Below are 18,476 nucleotides of genomic sequence, written 5' to 3'. Positions count from 1 at the left end.
ACCGAAGCCGAGTCTCGAACCCGAGTCCCCAGTCCGAAAGTTGGCAGCTTTGTATGTTGTGCCACATTCAGCCCGTTTGTTGTGTGTGATGGCTAAATGCTTATAAGGTCCCAAAGTATTCATTCCCACCAAAGCTCCGACTCAGCAGTTTCTCCTGCAGGTTTTTATTTTTTATATTTGCTGAAATCTGTGCAAATGACTCAGTCTGTCACTAATCCCGGCAAAGTCACTCAGGCGAATAAGCCCCTCCCTGCCACACACTACTGTCTAAACAAACATACTCACCGGACTTTAGTGTAGGACTGTCCTGCCCCCTTCTGAATTTGCTCCCTCCAAAGCTCTGACTCCCCAGCTCCTCCCGCTGGTTTGTATTTGAAACAAGGCTACAGCATAGGACTTCCAAAAAATCTACTTTGCAGTGCATATTATATGAAACTACTAGTTGTTTTGAAACTGTCATAATAAATACATGCAGTAAAACATATTAATTTATGCTGTGCCGAATGAGTGTAGTTTGCACTCGCCATAGGCAGCACAGCGATAGACCTGCTCATGGGTTTCAATAACAAAGTACTTTATCTTGCAGAAAATGTATTCACTGGCATAGGAGCTTGTCATAGGCAGAAGCGCATCTACACGATCTCAGAAGGCTGCAGAGAGGAAAATGAACAACGCACAAACTAACACAATGTTGTGACAGCCCACACAACATGAGTGAATCACCAGGGCACTTTAGCTGAAAGTGATCAGCTTTATTTAATAAATGGCCCTGGAATAAAATAACTACAGCAGCTGTTTTCTCTTTGGCAAGTACCTGCTTGTCTCGTTGAAGTCACAGGCTATTGGCGTTTCACAACATCATTTCATTTCTTGGAAAAAATCCTCACTTGTGAGAAAGTCTATGGATCTATTGTGTGGGTGTTAGTTTTCTGAGGTTCCTCATCCAATATGGTGGTGCAGCCTGACCTTTTCTAACCTTCCTCTTCCTGGTGTGTGAGTGCACTCAGTCATTTATTCTGATTAACAGATGTATGCTGTACGCCCCCTTTCGCCATCTGAAACACTCCAAATGACAGCTTGCCATCTCTCAGTCCTGCAGGACATGAGGAACGCACACGCAGTTGTTGACCTGGTACAGAGTGAACCATTTCTCAGCTTTTATTTTCTCCCCCCAAATAAGACTTACCACACACATTAAATCCAAGTCCGCATTGCACCTCGTCCACTTGTGCTTCACTTCACCACCTGGAAAGTTCCTGCATAAGCTTTGACCAATCAAATTCATTTTGTTCCCAGACCATGATGCTGTGTAAATAAACACACTCCCCGGACGTTCGTGTATCGCCGCCCAGCCCCTTCTGGGTCTCTGGGTACATACTGTATCTACATTTGGGTTCCCTGGTATACATATTCTATCGCTCCTTTTTTCCAGTGCCTCTTAATCTGTGACAGTTGTGATGCTTGGCATTTAATATTAATAATGGATTCAGAACATATTAACCTACATGCATAGTTTAAAGGATTCCAGCTTAAGGAACCCATTTCTGTTAAAAAAAAAAGAAAAGAAAAATTAGACTCCCCTGGGAGTTGTAGCAACGCTGCTGCCGGCGACACACCTCGGCATTGGTAATGCACGTGCGCAGATTGTTATAGTGTTACGCGCATGGCTGGCAATCTGCCCACTGTCTTTACAAATACCCCACCGATCCTGGCAATGCTCCGAGGCCTCTACACCACCCCTCCCCCTTTCTATCTCTACTACCCCGGAGTGCTGTATGTTTATTCAGCAGCAGAAAAATCGGTGCTCGCTTAGTGCTGAAGGTACAAAGGGTCTGCACTTTTAAAGTTTAATTCCCAAACTGCATCTAAAACACAACTGATTACATCGCTGGCCTTTTCAATTTGAATGTCAGTAGGTGCCTACATTTATCTATAATGGGCATTGGCTTTATTGTTGCAATTCTCGTGTCGGACACAGAGCGCCATCTTCAAAGCTGGATTTTGTTTGTCATTTCAATTTAACAATGAACGGCAGATCCCATAAAGCTGCTTCTTGACCCATGATAAACTAACAATATAATACCTCCTCTGTGTGCATCATGCTTGGGCAGCGCTTTTACTGCCTTTCTGTTGCTTCAACAATCCAAAGTGACGCAGAAGAGGGAAGGTAAATGATTTTATAATATGTTACTTCATGATACTTTGCAGTCACACAGAGAATTTTATAGTGCTGTTCACATGCATGGAGGCATTTGTCTTTCTGTAGGCGTATTAAAAAGACTTGGAGTGTGTCTATAGATCTTTACTGAGGCAAGCATGAATTCCTGCATCAGAATGCATGACCCAGTGAGTAGTAATCGTATAGCTCTTCAATCACTGATGGCACATCACCCGTACTATTATGCTGCATAGCTAAACACTTATAAGGTCCCAAAGGCGAGACCTATTGGCTATGCCATTGCTTGTTTTTAAATGCAGCCCGTTTTTCTCAAAGGAAAATGGGATAAATTTAAAAATAAAAGATGAAACTTTGCAGATACATTTTTTTTAAAAGCAGGGACCACTGCCTGCTCTTAAAAAATGTTTGTTTTCCATTCTCAAAAGGGAATGGGCCCCATAGGGACTCCCATTTGTGAATGGTTTAGATATGAATGTTTTGCAACCGAGATTCGGTCGCAAAACATTCATACAGCCCATTCAGATTCAGTTTTTGGAAGGGACGCCCTGAACACTCCGCTTTCAATTACCGAATCACAACCACAAATTGTAATTGGGTAACGTGTTACAAAATCACAATTTGTGTTTCAAACAAATGTAAAAGCATTTTTGTGGTTGGAAACAAACCAATCAGCCATATCAGACTGCAATTTTTTTTAATACATGTGGCCCTATGCTCTCCTTTCACAGCCGCTTCTAAAGTCTGAAATATTCTATGTAATTTAGTCTGTCTGGAGTCTAGTCGGGAGCAAGGGCCTGAACCAAACACTTAACTATTGTATATCAAGCTGTCTGCTCACTTGGTGATGCTCAAGGCACAGAACTAGGGGCTAGATGTACGTACAAATGGTCGCATAATACTGGTAGCAATTTGCGACCAGTGTGCCAATTTGCAAAGCAATCTATGTACTGATAGGTCATTTTGCAAACTACTGTAGTGGCGTAACGAAAGTGGAGGGGGCCCCCTTGCAAAGTACATTGAGGGCCCCCCTGTGGACACAGTCAGGAGCTTTCAGACCAGGATACTGTGGTGAGGGGGTCCCCCTGGAGCTCGGGCCCCCCATACTGCGGGGGCCTATGTTAAGCCACGGAATTACCGATTCATGGTGGGTCGCAATTCGACCTACCCCAAGATTATTAATGAGGAATGTTGCAATATGTGACCCACTAGGAATCACTGCCATCATAGATATGATGGCCTGCTGGGGTCAGCAGATCACATGTCTGTGATTGCTTATACTTAAAGCTTTAATTTGTGTTTTTAAATGCAGCCCGTTATCCATAAAGCAAAACAGGATGCATTTAAAAATATAAAATGAAATGTTTCATTTACATTTTTTACAAGTAGACAGTGGGGCGTGGAGCAGCTACCTGCTCTTAGAAAGTAGTTTTAGATCATTCTCAGAGGGGAAGGGGTCCAAAGGAAACCCCTCAAATTTGCAAATGGGTTACCGCCAACTTTGAGTTGGCAGTACAGTACAAATGTTTTGCTATTGCATTTCGGCCACTAAACATATCACTACGATTTGGTATTTAGAAGGGATGCCCTAAACATGCCCCTTCCAAATATCAACTCGTTATTAGGTTGCAAACCCAAATTATTTGGTGTACTGTAGTATTTAATTCAATAAATACACATAAAAGTTCCCATGCATCTTACAAAAGCGAAATTCTTTGTATGTACCTCTTTTTGAATCAGTCCTCACATTCTATGGCAACTCCTGTCAGGTAGTTTTGTGCATATATAAGACTGACATCCTGGATGAATTGCAGGAATACTCCTGGTAATTCAACAAGGACTGTTAACATAGTGTCAATCCTCATGTTTGCTAAATACGTTGGCAAATGGGTATACCTCAAATACATAAACATCTATAATGGAAAGCACTAGCCTGATGACCACATTCTTGTGTGTCTCCATTTTAGAGAACTGGTGAAAATCAATTTTTTTGAGAAAAAATGTATTTCTGTGGGAACAAGCATTGACAAAGCCAGTAGGAATGGCTTTAGTGTGCTAATGCATTCAGCGGAATCACATTAAAACCTGACAAATTAAGAAGCAACAAGCTATCTACGTTGAAGGCTTCCATTAATCCAATACAGTCCTATATTTATTTCTATGTCACATAATGGATGGCAAGCAAACATCATTATAGTTCTTTTTTAGATTCTATGATATAAATTTCAGTAAGTTTGAACAACCGAAATTTGTTTGTGGAAAATTTTGTGAGATGCAACAATTACCAATGCAATTAAATATCCTACCCCAGTTTGCATTGCAGTAATTATGTCCTCTGAGCAAACACTCCTTTGTGTGCAAGGATCAGAATTTATCCCTGCTCTTTAATCAGGGATAAATCCCTTACTGCCAATGAATGAAACACGTTTCTTATATACGTGTTTTAGACATTTAGGGGCATATTTATGAATGTGCTGTGTCACCCTTGCGCCACGCAAGGTGTACAAGGGCAACGCAACAACAAAGTCTGCATTTATCAAGCAATCTTGCGTGTTCCTGCATGGCTTGATAAATCTGGAGTTATGCAAGACAGTGTAAATCGCTCCCACGCCTCCACTCATGGAGTTTGGTGCATTCCCAGATTTACTATTATTGGTAGACCTGGGAATGTGTCAAAATACTACGCTTCCATAGGTGAGGCGTAACGAGGAGAAATATCTGTATTTCTCCTCGTTCTTTCCTCTTTCACTGTGTGCAAATGCCTCTTAGAATTGATTTGTTTAGGAAGGTGTCCCTTCCTGTACAAAAACAATCCTGCTTACAACATAGGCACCCTTGCACCATGGCACTAGCCAGCCAAATGTGCACCAGAGCATAGCCACTCTCCGTATGATGTTAACTATGGCGCATTCCTTCCCTTTCACGCAGCGCAGCACAGCAAGGTGGCTTGCTGTGTTGCGTTGTGTTGCATTTTGTGAAAGTTTGACAAATATTTCCCTTAAGGTAAAAGCTGAAGTGAACATTTCAGTTTTCAGAATTGTTATTTTTATTTTAGAAAGTAACTATATATGATTTATGATTTGCAGGAGCCTCTCTAACTTCTATTGAAGATGTGCATGAAAACACATTTATATGGCAAGAACAGGAACAACAAAGATATAAATCATCAGATTTTTGGATCGGACTATTCAAAAATGTCGAAGGTAATATGTGCGTTTTTTTCATAATAGTTACCTATACTGCATGAACATTAAGAATGAATGATCAAAGAATGGCTAAGACTTCTGAAAACTATGGTTAGAAAATAAAAAAAATGCAAATGTTGAGAATGTATTTATATCTTTATTAAACAAAAGGAGGTAAAGTACAACCACGAACTATTGGGCCAAAACAGCAAATGACTCAAAGGTAAATGCTTGCATTCCGTATGTGCGATGATGTTTTGAAATTATATTCACAGTGAGGTTTTTCCAAAAAAGTTAATTCAAATAATGTTTTCCCTTTTTTTTTTTTTTTTGGCAAAAGTAGAGGTGTTTTTCTATTGTACTGCTTGCTTTCACAAAAGAATATAAATAAGACTATGTCAAATAAAATATCGAAAACTTCCTGATATACTGCAGTTCCCTGGATATTGCCTCTTCCTGTTGCATGGTCGCCTTAATCCCACGAATATACCAGTCATTGACAAAGGCAATAGGTCGACTTTAATGTTCTTCTATTGCACACATTATGCACGCCTATGTATGTAGCGCCAACACATTAAAAACTATTTGCTTTGCCAATGCTTGCTAATAATCTGAATCGCTTCAGAAGTAAACATAGTTTTGTTAAAACCTATCAGCTCTGTATATGAAATAATGACATATTACTGTACTATCATAGAGTGCTAACTATGCATGACCTTCACCAGGAGAGTCGCAGTTCCTATTTCTGAGAACGGGTTGGTATAGCAATAAGCAACAGTCAACTTTGCAAAAGGTCTTCAGGAGCGCTACAACATGTATTGCAGCATTTTAGAAACTTTTGATTCCTTTCAGCTAGGAAGATTCGTTTCAATATGCATATTATACAGCAGATGATAGATTATGTGGGAAATGCGGCAAACCCATCATTTTGCGGAAAATGCTACAGCCATAAAATTGCATAGTTCCATTGGTGCTGACTATAACCTGAGCATGTGCAATGTACTGTACCAATATATCAGGATATAAAATGCTTAGATTTGTAACTCTGCCATAACGGTGAGAACAAATTCAGCCTAACACAATATCTCACTTGAAATAACACAGTTATTTACTTCACATCAGCATCTAGCAAAAAACAGACACACACTCTTAGCACCTGATTCAAAAGGTAAACTTAAACTTTTGTGTAAGTTGATTATATTTTGGGTATTCATAAACTACAAGTTTAATTTTACAGATAGTAATTTTACGGCTGTAGAGACTCTGCAAAAGATGGCAGATACTCTGCATAGAAAAAGTTAGGCCTGTCCTATCTTTTTATGTGTGGAGCTCTCCATCCAGAATGCGGAGTCTCCAGAGTCAAAAATTACTGTTAGTAAAAATAAACTTGTAGTTCGTGACTGTTAGATGATAGTTCTGACCATCTGAGCCGCCTGGATGTTTTGCTTTTTGGACACCTAATTGTGGAGCTTTTACTGTGGGAGAGCCACACAAGTTGGGACTCACCCACAGTGAACTCATGATGAAAGAGACTGCATGTGGATTTTACCGGTGTCCCCCTGGCTTGACTATGCCGCTGCGCTGCAGCTGGAGTAAGGGGCACCGGGCTCGTTACATGCAGACACATGTGTACATGTGTGTGCACATGTGTAGGGCTGCACAGGGGAGATTCCTGGCGTGCGCAGCCCAGGAGCAGGTACAGATAGAACGGTGTGGCAGGAATTATGCAGAGCTGGGTGTGACATGGAATAGGCTTTATACAGTGGGAAGAAACATTCCAGGGAAAGTCAGTGTGCTTTACTGTTTTTCACTTCATTATTCTTCTATGAGGATGAGAGCACCTGGGATAGTTTCACTTTCCTAGGGCCTACAAATTCCAGACACACACTAAATTCCACTGTAACTTATGTGAGAGGAAGTATTCTGCGGAGTCCAAAGTCATATTTGTACTGCTTTTGGGTCATCCAGAAATGTTATATATCTTTGAGTCAGCTCTTAACCAGGGCCTGGCTGGTGCTGACCCTGCCAGGCTGAATTAATGACCTTCCTCCCCCAAGCCAGTCCAGCACAACAAGCATTCCAAGGGCGAAGGCCTCCACTCCAAGAAGAGAAGATGGGTGGAGCTACAGGTTCATCCATCAGCAGCTGACACCTGGTGCCAAGCACCAAGCTGCTTCGGAGAGAAGGCAGTGAGGGGGGAAGGGGCTCTCAGAGACCATGTGGCATGAGACCCCTGGACGATGCCATTTTGAACAAACCCAGAGGCCTGGGCAGGAAGGAGGGAACAGGGGCAGAGAAGTGATATGTCGCTGTGTGATAGGGCAAACAGAGACTTCCTGCCAGCCCCCACCACAATCTTTTAAAAGAATCTGAACAGGAAGAGGAGCTCTCTTTGGGGTGTGGTCCGCTGAGGCAGAGAGTGCAAGAGAGCGGTCCAGGACCAGTGAGCAGAAGCCTGGGCCTGTGCGCAAGGAGAAGAGAGGCCCAGGAGGAGAGCCAGGTGAAAGGCTGGTGCAGGGAGTCAGTGAAGACAGCTCCCTGCTGCATGCACCCTCTTTGAGACAAGGAGGGCAACGGAGAGTGGTGCTCCCAGTGGCTGGGGAGCACCACTAGGAGCAAGAAGAGGCCAGAATTAAGAAGATCGGACCCCTGGGGGCTGAGATATAACCCCCAAAAGGTAGGTGACCTTTGAACTCTGGCCGACCGACGATGAAGAGTGTGGGGCTCCGCCGCCGGTCTCAAAGATGCCCCCGGGGTGGGTCAGGTCCCAGGGGCTGCCCCCAGAGGAAGTGAAGTCGGCGTGCGCCGTCGCGCACCCCGTGAAGATCGGGGGAGGGGCCCGAAATCCCATTCCGGGCCCCGTGTGAGGAGGAGGAGGAGAAGGGGAGCACCATCGCGCCCCCCACAAAGATGACTCTGGGGCCCGGGATCCCAACTCCGGGCCCTGCTGAAGTCGGGGAGTGCCATCACACTCCCCATAAAAAGTGCCCAGTGGGGCCCAGGACCCCATCTCCGGGCCCCAAAGCGAGGGTAGCTGGGTAGCTCTGTCGCGCTCCCCGTGAAGGTCGGTGAAGCGGGGGGCCAGTAGCCCGCCCTGGCTCCTAGCGTAGAAGCTAAGTCGGGGAGCGGCGTTGTGCTCCCCGTGAAAATGGCCTGTAGTGAAGACAGAGTTTTGCCTGCACACACTGCTATGTAAGCATAAGCGTTTTAGACGTTAAAAGCCATCTTGCCACTTTGGCGCTTTTGCACACAATACTACACGCAACTGTTATTACTTACTTGCTTTTTCTTCACACGAAAACTGTCTGTTTTTCACATCCCTAGACTTTCACCACGACCTTAGTCTGAACACTGTGTGCAGAAGCCTTCAAGGTCAAATAACAAAGTATGCTGTTGAATTCAGGTTGATCGGCCCACGCTCTAGACACAACAAGCACACAGCTGCAAATATCTGAAACTCGGGTGCCTTTAATATTGCATTGCATTCATGATACTGTCACTTGGAGAAAACATTTCCAGCTACAGAGAGTGTTGCTGATCCTGTGATGTGATTCACCTAAGCTGATCTTGGAGGTATGGGGTTCCCCATTCAAGCCTAGAGACCTTCTATTATTATAAAACTAGCTTCTAGCCAGGGGAGGGTGGAACACAAGGTGCTATAGGACCTGTTTCCACTATCATTATAATATGATTTCTCCCTTTGTGTTTTATGGAATTGTAACAATGCTGATTGTTTTCTTTCTAATCATTTGCCTGCTTATGTTAGCCAAAATACTGCATCTTAGAGCACGTAGTTAAAAATAAACATTTTAAACTTGTCCGTGTCTCAGATTACTCACGTTGTGGACTTGTATGAGAATAAAGACGAAATAGTGTTCTTGATTCCCACCATTCCTGAGAGTACTCTAAGTCGCTTGTTCTGGGTTGTCTAATCATTGGTAGCTTCGCTGTAGTACGAAGAACAAATGAGACACTGATGCTAGTCGGATAGGGGTTCTGGGCACTGGGGTGAGTTTTTGGTACACCACAATTCACTGAGGTCCTGGTTTCTTGAGCATAGTTCTGTTCATGTGCAGAATCCCCGCAACAGGCCCAGGGGCCTGGGACCCCATCCCCGGGCCAAGAAAAGACGAGGAGGATGGGTGAGTGCTGCCAAACTCCCCCGCGGCCAGAGGAAGGTGGAGGGAGTACTGTTGCATTCCCCCGGGGTCCAGCAGGAGTGGCGGGTCCTCCATGTCTGCCCGCAGCAGCAGGCAGACCAGAACAGCAGTGCCGGCTCCCACGGCAGCATGCGAGGGTGCTGGCCGGGCAGGGAGCCGGCGGGGCAGCCGGGGTTGGACTCCCTGGGCTGCTGATTGCCTTACCTGGGGGTGTGGGTGGGACCGGGCCCCCCAACGAGGCAAGAATGTGGCAGAAGACCACCAGCACCACCAGCGAGGCTCTCCCTGGCTCAGCGGGAGAACCGCTCATCTAATTTCCACGGGGCTGGAGGAGAAGCACCCCATAATGCCTTGCAGGCCCGGACCGGCCTGCAAGTGAAAGCAGCGTTTCCTCTGTTTGTGGTTGCCCCAGGAGAACGTGGTCACCACCCAGTGAGTGCCAAGGTGCAGGGGGTGCTGCAGGAGAAACGCAGTCTCCCCCAGCACAAAGAGGAAAAGTCCCTCCCTAAGTTACTGGAAACTCAGGAGAAATAACCCCTCAAGAGCTCAGCCAGCAGTTATCAACATCCTGAAGCTGGCACTTTTGTTCTGCAGCTGGGGGGGTGTTAGGGACTGCTTCAATGTATGGAAGGCTATGCTGGGAGATGTCTGGAGCATGGCATCCCCTGGAGGCAAAGAGGTGCAACTGCATGAGAAGTGCATTTGCTAATGTTATTTCTATGGAGGAACTGTAAGTCACATGTACAATGTCAAGTCATAAGCAATGAGGGGTTATGTTGCAAGACATTCCCGCTAGGGTGTCTGGCTGTACATGCTTAATCCTGTGATTTCATCATGAGAAGTGCAATTGCTAATGTTATTTCTATGGAGGGACTGTAAGTCACATTTGTAATGTGAAGTCATAAGCCATGAGGGATTATGTTGCTAAACATTCCTGCTAGGGTGTCTGGCTGTATATGCTTAATCCTGTGATTTCATCTGGGATGCCTTTTAGAGGTTGTAATTGCAATGCATTATAAATGTTAACAAGTCTAATAAGTACCTCATTTTAAAGGGATGCCTAAACATGTATTCTTGCTACTGCGTTAGGTGAAGAAGAACCCAGACTGTTAGCCCCTAAGATGTAGAGGTGTGTACTTCATGGTCAGTATGGGATGCTCATTCAGGGTTATGTGTCAACAGGGCAGGTGTGCCTATTTTAAATGCTGGTTGAGATAATGGGGTGGGTCTCCACTGGGATGGTGCCAGTGTGCAGAGCCCTCGCTCCAGGTTATGTTCAACTAACTGCATTAGGGGGCAAGATTATGTGCATACATGGGAGTGGTGGTACTAGACCCCACCCCCCCTGCGGGAGGGGTGGAGATGTTATAAATGTCACAAAGTAATTCCAACAGCTTATGTATATTTGTAAATTGGTGCATAGGATTGAGTAGTGTGGGTGTTTAATAAATGTACTCTTACTTTTATAAAGCAAAATACAGACTGGACAATCACTTATTGAGTGTTATTTCTGCGTACCTGTAAATAGTGATTACTAGCCCACACGACCTCCCTTAAGTAAGTAAGCCTTAGACTGCTCTGCAACGCTACCCTCTGAGAGTCAAGCGTTACAATAGGGTGTGTGGTTCCCAGTGAAGGACAAATGTGACATGTTATTTGTGCAGGCCTCACAGATACTGCCTCGTGTTCCAACAGTGAATACAAAAAAATAGTAAACTTTTACAAAGGTGTACGTTTACCTTTGTGAACCCGGGCCTTATGTTATTAAGCATTGTAATTTCACATTAATTCTTGAGGGGCATTTATGATTCCCTCACCCTGGTTATCTGAATAGTACCAAGCAAACATAAGGAGATGATGGACAGAGCACTTAAGCTTTTCAGACACTCACCCCCAGTCACAGATCTGGGGTTAATCCATCATCGTTCTTTATCTCACTTCGCCACCTCAGTTCAGACCCAGCTATATGCAAATCAGTCTTGGCCCTCTGCCTCATGGGAACAGTCCAGGAAAAGGCGTTTACAACGCATGCTTTAGATCGCATGCCATTACAACACGGTCGTGACAACGACCGCATTGTTACAACGTGAACCATTACATCGCAAGTTGTTACAACGACTTGCTCTAGGGGGTCAGACTGTGTTGGATTTACAATCCAATACCTTCCCTGCTCTTGCATAAACTGGAGTAGGAATAGTAAATTATACTATTCCTAAATCCAGCGCACCTCCTACAGCAAGTAGTTGTAACGACTTGCGATGTAATGGTTCGCGTTGTAACAACGCAGTCGTTGTAACAACCACGTTGTAATGGCATGTGGTCTAAAGGAGGCGTTGTAAAGAGATATATTCGAACAGTCCAGCCTGCCCTGCCAAGCCAGGTCTTCCCTGGACTGGAAGCAAGCATCCTAGGACCGGTTTCGGGGTACATGCCACATCATTAGTGCATGCATCTTACACAAGCTAAAATACATAAACACTCTCAGAACCCCCACACAGACTATAATTGAGTTTCAGAAGGCCTTTCACAGGCCTGGACCCTGGTGTCACTGTAACTGCTGCATGCTTGGAAGGCAAACTCTCAACTACAGAGTAAAAGCTTGATATGTGCTTGAACCTGTTGCCTAACTCTGGCTCAGGTCAAGGTGCTCTTGGAACTTCAAGCCCATTATGAGACGAGCTTTCATGTATCCTTTGCCTGCCACCCTCAGTCTACTCAGGATGTGCTATTTTGGTGAGAACTTCCAACTTTGGAACTGAACAAGCTAGGTTCACGTTTTGTGATTGGCTCAACAGCCTGTGATTCCAGGTAAATTTCCAGTTCTTAACAAAATGATTGTGACCTTGTGTAATATAACTGCTGTTCATTTAAAGCGCTTCAATACCTCTAGGTCAAACTCACACTAAATAAAAACTGCAGAAAACTGCACAAAGTGGTAAAAACAAAGCATTAACATAAAAAGAAGAGACAAAAGGATAGCCATTTAGTGGCTGATTAGTACAAAGTGAAAACATAAAACCTGGATTAATTGCAGCTTTCCCACTTAACTTGTGTGATCCTGGGCAAATATTTTATTCACCAAAACTATACTAATGTTGCTCTATAATAATGTGGGCCACATACAAGGTCCACAAGTGTGAGTTCAGGGGAGGGTATGACTCAAATGTCATGTTAAAAAAATATCAATTTTAATAAGTACTTCTCAGTGCAGCGCTATATTGTGACATATTAATGTCAAAGCTTTCATATGTTATAGAAATACAGTTTTGGGAATTTTGAAGAGACTGTATCATATTTTACGTGATGCTTGTTGTATGTTTTACATGGCAGACAATTTCAGGGCCCGGCTCATGAATTGGCTCTAAGAGCAAAGCCAGATCCTTAGCTTGGCTGTGGGGATCTCCCTGTCAATTTTTTGCCTCGCCCAGTTTCAGTTTTAAAGACAGTGAAAAGAACATTACAGCGTTCTGTCACTGAGATGGAGGAAGCACTTAACAGGTTCCTTCTCCATGGCCTCTTATACCATGACAGGATGGTCCAATGGTCGTGATTGGGTGGGCCTGGCGCACTAGCCCCCCTTCTCTGCGCACCCACTGGCTAGAACCGGGCCAGTGCCCAGGGCTGGCACCTTCATGCCATGGATGAACATCAATACACAAGGGCCAGCCTTTTGTTCAGCATAGCATCCCTACAAAAAGAGGTACTTAAGATTACAGTAAAGTGCTTGCAATGTATTGCATAGCTGCCAATGTTCCCTCTAATTTTATTTTCTGTCTGCGGCAAAACAAATGGGCGTGTAAGCTTTCTTAGCTGTGTAACATTGCTCAGGCAAAGGCGATAGTACATCAGAGAGATTTATCGACCTTTGTGCTAGCCTTACCCTCGAATAACAGTGGGACTGAGCATGTAGTTGATTCTCTCCCACCGTCATGCAAGCGGACAAAAAGGGATGGGACTGTCTCAAAAGAGAGCCTTGGGCCGCTGGCTCAAACAAAGGCTATATCTCTTACTTAACCAATAGATGGTGTTATTAGTAATAAACTTCAAGGCTGTATGGATTCGCTTTACACAAAGTTGGAATCACTAAGTAAGGGGCTACTGCATCCACTAGAGCTGCACTGTGGGAATATTGACCAAGGTATCCCAGGAATCAATGGTGTTTTGCCCTGGTCAGTTGCACCAGTTCCATCATCCTCAGGCCAGCTGGCTGGCGTGCTGGATTGGGTAGTGGACTACACAGCCATCAACTCTGCAAAGGGTGATACCCTGGCATCTAGACAAGGGAGCAGACATATCCCCCCAAGAGTGCCACCTGTTGTAGGCACCATGTTTCCCCTTGTCAGCTCCGGTCCTGTCAGTCGTGATTATCAACTCAGCCTAAATCCACAACCCCTCATTGACATCCCCCTGAAGCAACTCTCTTTGTTGTGATCCTTGGAAATGTGCTGTCTCTGATCAGGCACATGGCTGAATCATTTGCCCAATTAAAAAACTAATTGTCCCACTGGATAAACAGACATTCCAACTTGGGGCCTTCTATTTACAACTGGATTAGTACGGTTAGAAAGGTCAGCTAGTTGGGTTAATGGCGAAAAGTCACTTAAGGGGGAGTGTGTGGTAGTTAACTTCAACCGGCCAAGCATGAAGGAGCAAGTCCTTGCCGGAACAAGCTCTTTTAGATCAGCTGCACCATCCTCAATAAAGGTGCTCCCCCTAGGATTCTTCTACAGACCTGAAGAAGTATGCTCCACACCTTGGATAATGGTTGGGCCTCAGAGTTTTGGCATGTATATATAAGGAGAAGCTTAATGGGAGAAAAAAAGGTTTGAGGGAAACAGCTTGGGATGATCTTATGTAAGTCAGTACCTTGAAAAACAGCTCTGCATTTTGGTGTATCATTTACCACCCCTGTTTCACACAAGATGTTATGTCATCATATACGGCCAACTGATGAGTTACTCCTTTTGAGGGTATATAAAATTGTTTATTTCCCTCTGCACCCCTGAGATAGGGACTTAAAAATGGGAGAAGACAAACATCGAATTTTCTTTAGATGGGATTACCCGGGGTATCATGATTCTCACTAGACAGTAGGCCCCAGGCCCTGACGGAATCCCCCGGACCTGTTTGTGCAATGTGGAATTTTTGGGACACACATTGACTATGATCCTGAACACAGTGCTCAGGGATGGTCCCCCCTCCTCTTGGCCTACGACAGTCATAGTGCCTATTTTAAAAAGGGAGCTAAAGACAATCCCCAGTGTTACAGGCTCAGCCATTCTGTTGTAAAGGTCCTGGGCTGGGTGCTATTGGATAGACATTCATGCTGGGTGGAGAAGAACTATGTTTTTCTAGACTCACAATATGGTTTTAGGTCGGGCAAATCTATTCTTGATCAATGTTTGAACCTCTATATGGTTATCAATAAATATACATTTGCCCACTCCAAATCTGTCCACCTCGCCTTCATGAACCTTTCATAAGCCTCTGACAATGTTAATAGAGATTTCCCCCCTGCCTGAAATATAAACATTACTTAGTCATAGGGGATTTCAATATTCACTTTGAGAAAGCCAACAACTCTTCAGTCTTGCACCTGGAGAATGACATGCAGTTTCTTCAACTAAAGCAGTGGGCCACAGGGTCCACTCACATTGCAGGGCATACTCTGGATTTACTATTCTCAAATTTCTATTCAATTTTCATACAGTAGATTAAACCCCTGTCCTGGACAGACCACTCACTTATATATTTTGTACTTAAGCTCCCAGTAAACTCAACTAAGCCCTTGAGGCGCTCACAGGGGATAAGGAGAGCATGGAGGCTGGTCACCGAAGATACCTTTCGGTCCCATTGTCGCCCAGGAATCCAGAGGCCCTAAGTATCCTCCAGACCAATAGCGAAACAACGAACCTCGAAAAAGCAATCACCAACACTTTAGATTTGTATGCACCTAAGCTGCCATTAAAGCAGTCAAACAAATCTCAACCAGGAAAGTGGTATACACATGAAGTCAAGGCAAAGAAAGTGCAAAACAACAGAGCATCACTGGAGACTATCTAAATCACAAACAGATAGACAGATATACAAGACAGAGTTGAGGAATTACAATAAAGCCATTAAGAAAGCTAAGACCTATTTTGCCAGACGAATTAATGAGAATTGTAACTCAAATAAGGAGTTGTACAAAATAGTAAGGAAGCTATGCAACCCAGTGAGCCTCACCCAAACCTTGCCACCCTCAGAGGAATGCTGCAAAGAAATCAGAGAGTTTTTCTCAGACAAACTTAGTAAAATATACTCCACATTTAACACCAACACCCCACGGTTAGCAATCAGCTGTGAAACTTCAACCCCTCTCCCTGAAGCATTTGCTTGCATGGGCAGCTTCTCCCCATTTACAGAGGAAGAAGTTGCTAAAACAATGGGGGAAGTTAAGTCAGGGTCTCCCCTTGATCCCTGGCCTCATTTTGTTTTTTCTCGGATCATACTCATAATCTGCCCATACTTCACCCAGCTATTTAACAACTTGCTGGATACCACAGTATTCCCAGAAACATGGAAATAGTGACCCCCCTTCTGAAGAACGCAGGAACAGATGTGCGCAATTCCGCAAACTACCGACCTCCCAACTCCTGTACCTTTACAATGTCATGGAAAAACTGGTTAATTGACAAATGTCGAACTATCTTGAGTCAAATGACCTAATGGACCCCTCCCAAACTGGCTTCAGAGCCACTAATAGTATGGAAGCAACTCTCCTAGCCATGTCAGACAACATAGGATCCTTGGTTGACCAAGGGAAAGCCGCCGCTCTGATTTTATTAGTCCTATCGGCGGTGTTTGACACTGTCTCACACAATCGTCTACTGGAGATTCTTCATGGAAAATGAATTCATGCTAAAGCCCTTCAATGGCTGAGCTCTTTCTTAAACAACAGACTTAACTTCCCCCTTTGTTTTAGGAACTTCTTCCTTTGTACAAATGGGGGAGTTTTCATCTAAACCAAAATCCATCAGCTATGGTGTTCCACAGGGGGCATCCCTGAGCCCCACACTCTTTAATGTCTATGTGTCATCTTTGGCAAAAATCAGCGAGAAGTGGGGCTTTGGTATTTGCTCCTATGCAGATGATACCCAACTGCTGATAACCATTGAAGAACGACATGAGAACACAAGATTAAAACTGAATAACTGCCTCTCGGAGATGGCAACCTGGATGGCAGAACACTACCTTAAATTAAATGCAGGGAAATCTGAAATTCTACTTTTTGGAGGAGCTAAACTTGTCTGGAATCCCACTTGGTGGCCCCAGACACTGGGTAATGCCCCAGCTCCAAAGCAATGCGCAAAGAATCTGGGGGCCCTTATGGACAATACCCTATCCATTCAGGACCATGTGCAGATTCTATGTGGAAGAAGTTTCCTAATGCTGATGCTCTTAAAAAGGCTATTTCCTTGGATCCCGCAAGATTGTAGGAGAACTGTCACGCAAGCATTACTTACCTGTAGATTAGCTTATGGTAATGCATTGTTCGTGGGCATGGCAGACTACCTCTTCTCGCACCTACAAGTGGTGCAAAATGCCGCCGCGAAACTGGTATGTAACAAAGACAGACTCAGCTCAGCGTCTGAGTGCCTAAGACAACTTCATTGGCTGCCAATGCACCAAGGAGCGAAATTTAAGCTGCTCAGCTACACACACAAGGCTCTGCACCAACAAGGGCCTCTTATCCTACAGAATAAAGTTGAATTTTATGTACCTACCAGGTGCCTAAGATCACGGTCTCTAGCTCAAGCTAGAACAAAACGCATTAAGAAAGCAAGGGCAGGGGGTCGTAGCTTTTCATACTTGGCAGCAAAGCATTGGAATGAACTACCACAAGACCTCCGCCTTACTGAGGACGATGTTGTCTTCTGGAAAAACTTAAGACCCTCCTGTTCTCTAAAACCTAATACTGACCAAACTCATTAACCCCTCAGTCATCTACCGGAGTCTTAGCACAGCGTCGGGATATCCTTCCGCATGAATATTGTGCTTTACAAATAAATATACAAATATACAGAAGGTGGAGTATTCTTTTGGGTAAGGGGTGGACCCAAACATAGTTTATTTGTTATGGGATATCCATGCAAATATGACTGTGTCAATTAGATACACAAATGATTCTGCACGTACCAACAGTTTTAAAACGAGGATAGGAGTACGCCACAGGTGCATTGTAGGAGGCTGGCTTAGTTTATGTTGCACACTTATTTAAGTGAAGTACCCTCCACTAATCCAGCCAGCCCTAATGGTGATGTTAGTCATCATAGACAACCGTAGAAAGTTCTCTAAGTGGTAGCTGTGGAGAGAAGCCTCAGGCTTAGTCCAGAAGGAGCGTTAAGCAGCTTGTTTTACCAGAACTAATCATGTAGTGTAGGTTAAACGAAAAAGAATCAGACAGTGTAGTTATAATAATAGTTATATTTACTATACACACTCACTAACACATTGGTATATCTTCTACCCGGATATATCAACACAATACACACAATATTTCAAAAGTAGAACAGGTAAGTAGCTCAAATACTCAGTGGTCTCCAGGAGGAGACCAAACCATACAGGGCCTGACTGCCTGTAGCGGGCACCAGGCATTCCCCAGGTGGGCTGCCAGGGTTGGGGGCTGGTTTTGGGCCCCTGAGGGCCGATTTTGTTACAGGGCCGTTTTTGCAGCATAGCTGCAATATCGGCCGCTGTAACGAAATTGTCCGAAACCAGTTGTGGCAAACAGCTCGGCCGCACCCCCAACCCCCCAGGGGGCCAGCCGAGCACTCTGCCAGGGCTGATTTTGGTTCCCAGTCCGGCCCTGAAACCATATACTAATAAAGTGGAATGCGAACTGCGCCCGAAGTCCAAACTTGATCCAGAAGACTTAGAAGAGTTGAGGACCGAAGGAACCACCTGAATTAAGTA

At 44.4% G+C, this 18,476-nt stretch overlaps 1 protein-coding gene across 1 annotated transcript in view; it reads left to right on the top strand.

The window, feature by feature from the left end:
- MRC1 (mannose receptor C-type 1) overlaps positions 1 to 18,476 on the top strand; it is an 841,411-nt gene that overhangs the window by 789,295 nt on the left and 33,640 nt on the right. The window contains exon 27 of the mRNA XM_085631521.1: positions 5,263 to 5,379. Within this exon, the coding sequence (XP_085487647.1) occupies positions 5,263 to 5,379 (117 nt within the window). The remainder of the gene's footprint in view (positions 1 to 5,262; positions 5,380 to 18,476) is intronic.

This window comes from Triturus cristatus, chromosome 10, assembly GCF_964204655.1.
Source record: "Triturus cristatus chromosome 10, aTriCri1.1, whole genome shotgun sequence".
NCBI classification, from domain to species: Eukaryota; Metazoa; Chordata; class Amphibia; order Caudata; family Salamandridae; genus Triturus; species Triturus cristatus.
Note: the sequence above shows the minus strand (reverse complement) of the source record. Positions and strands in the feature narration are given on the sequence as shown.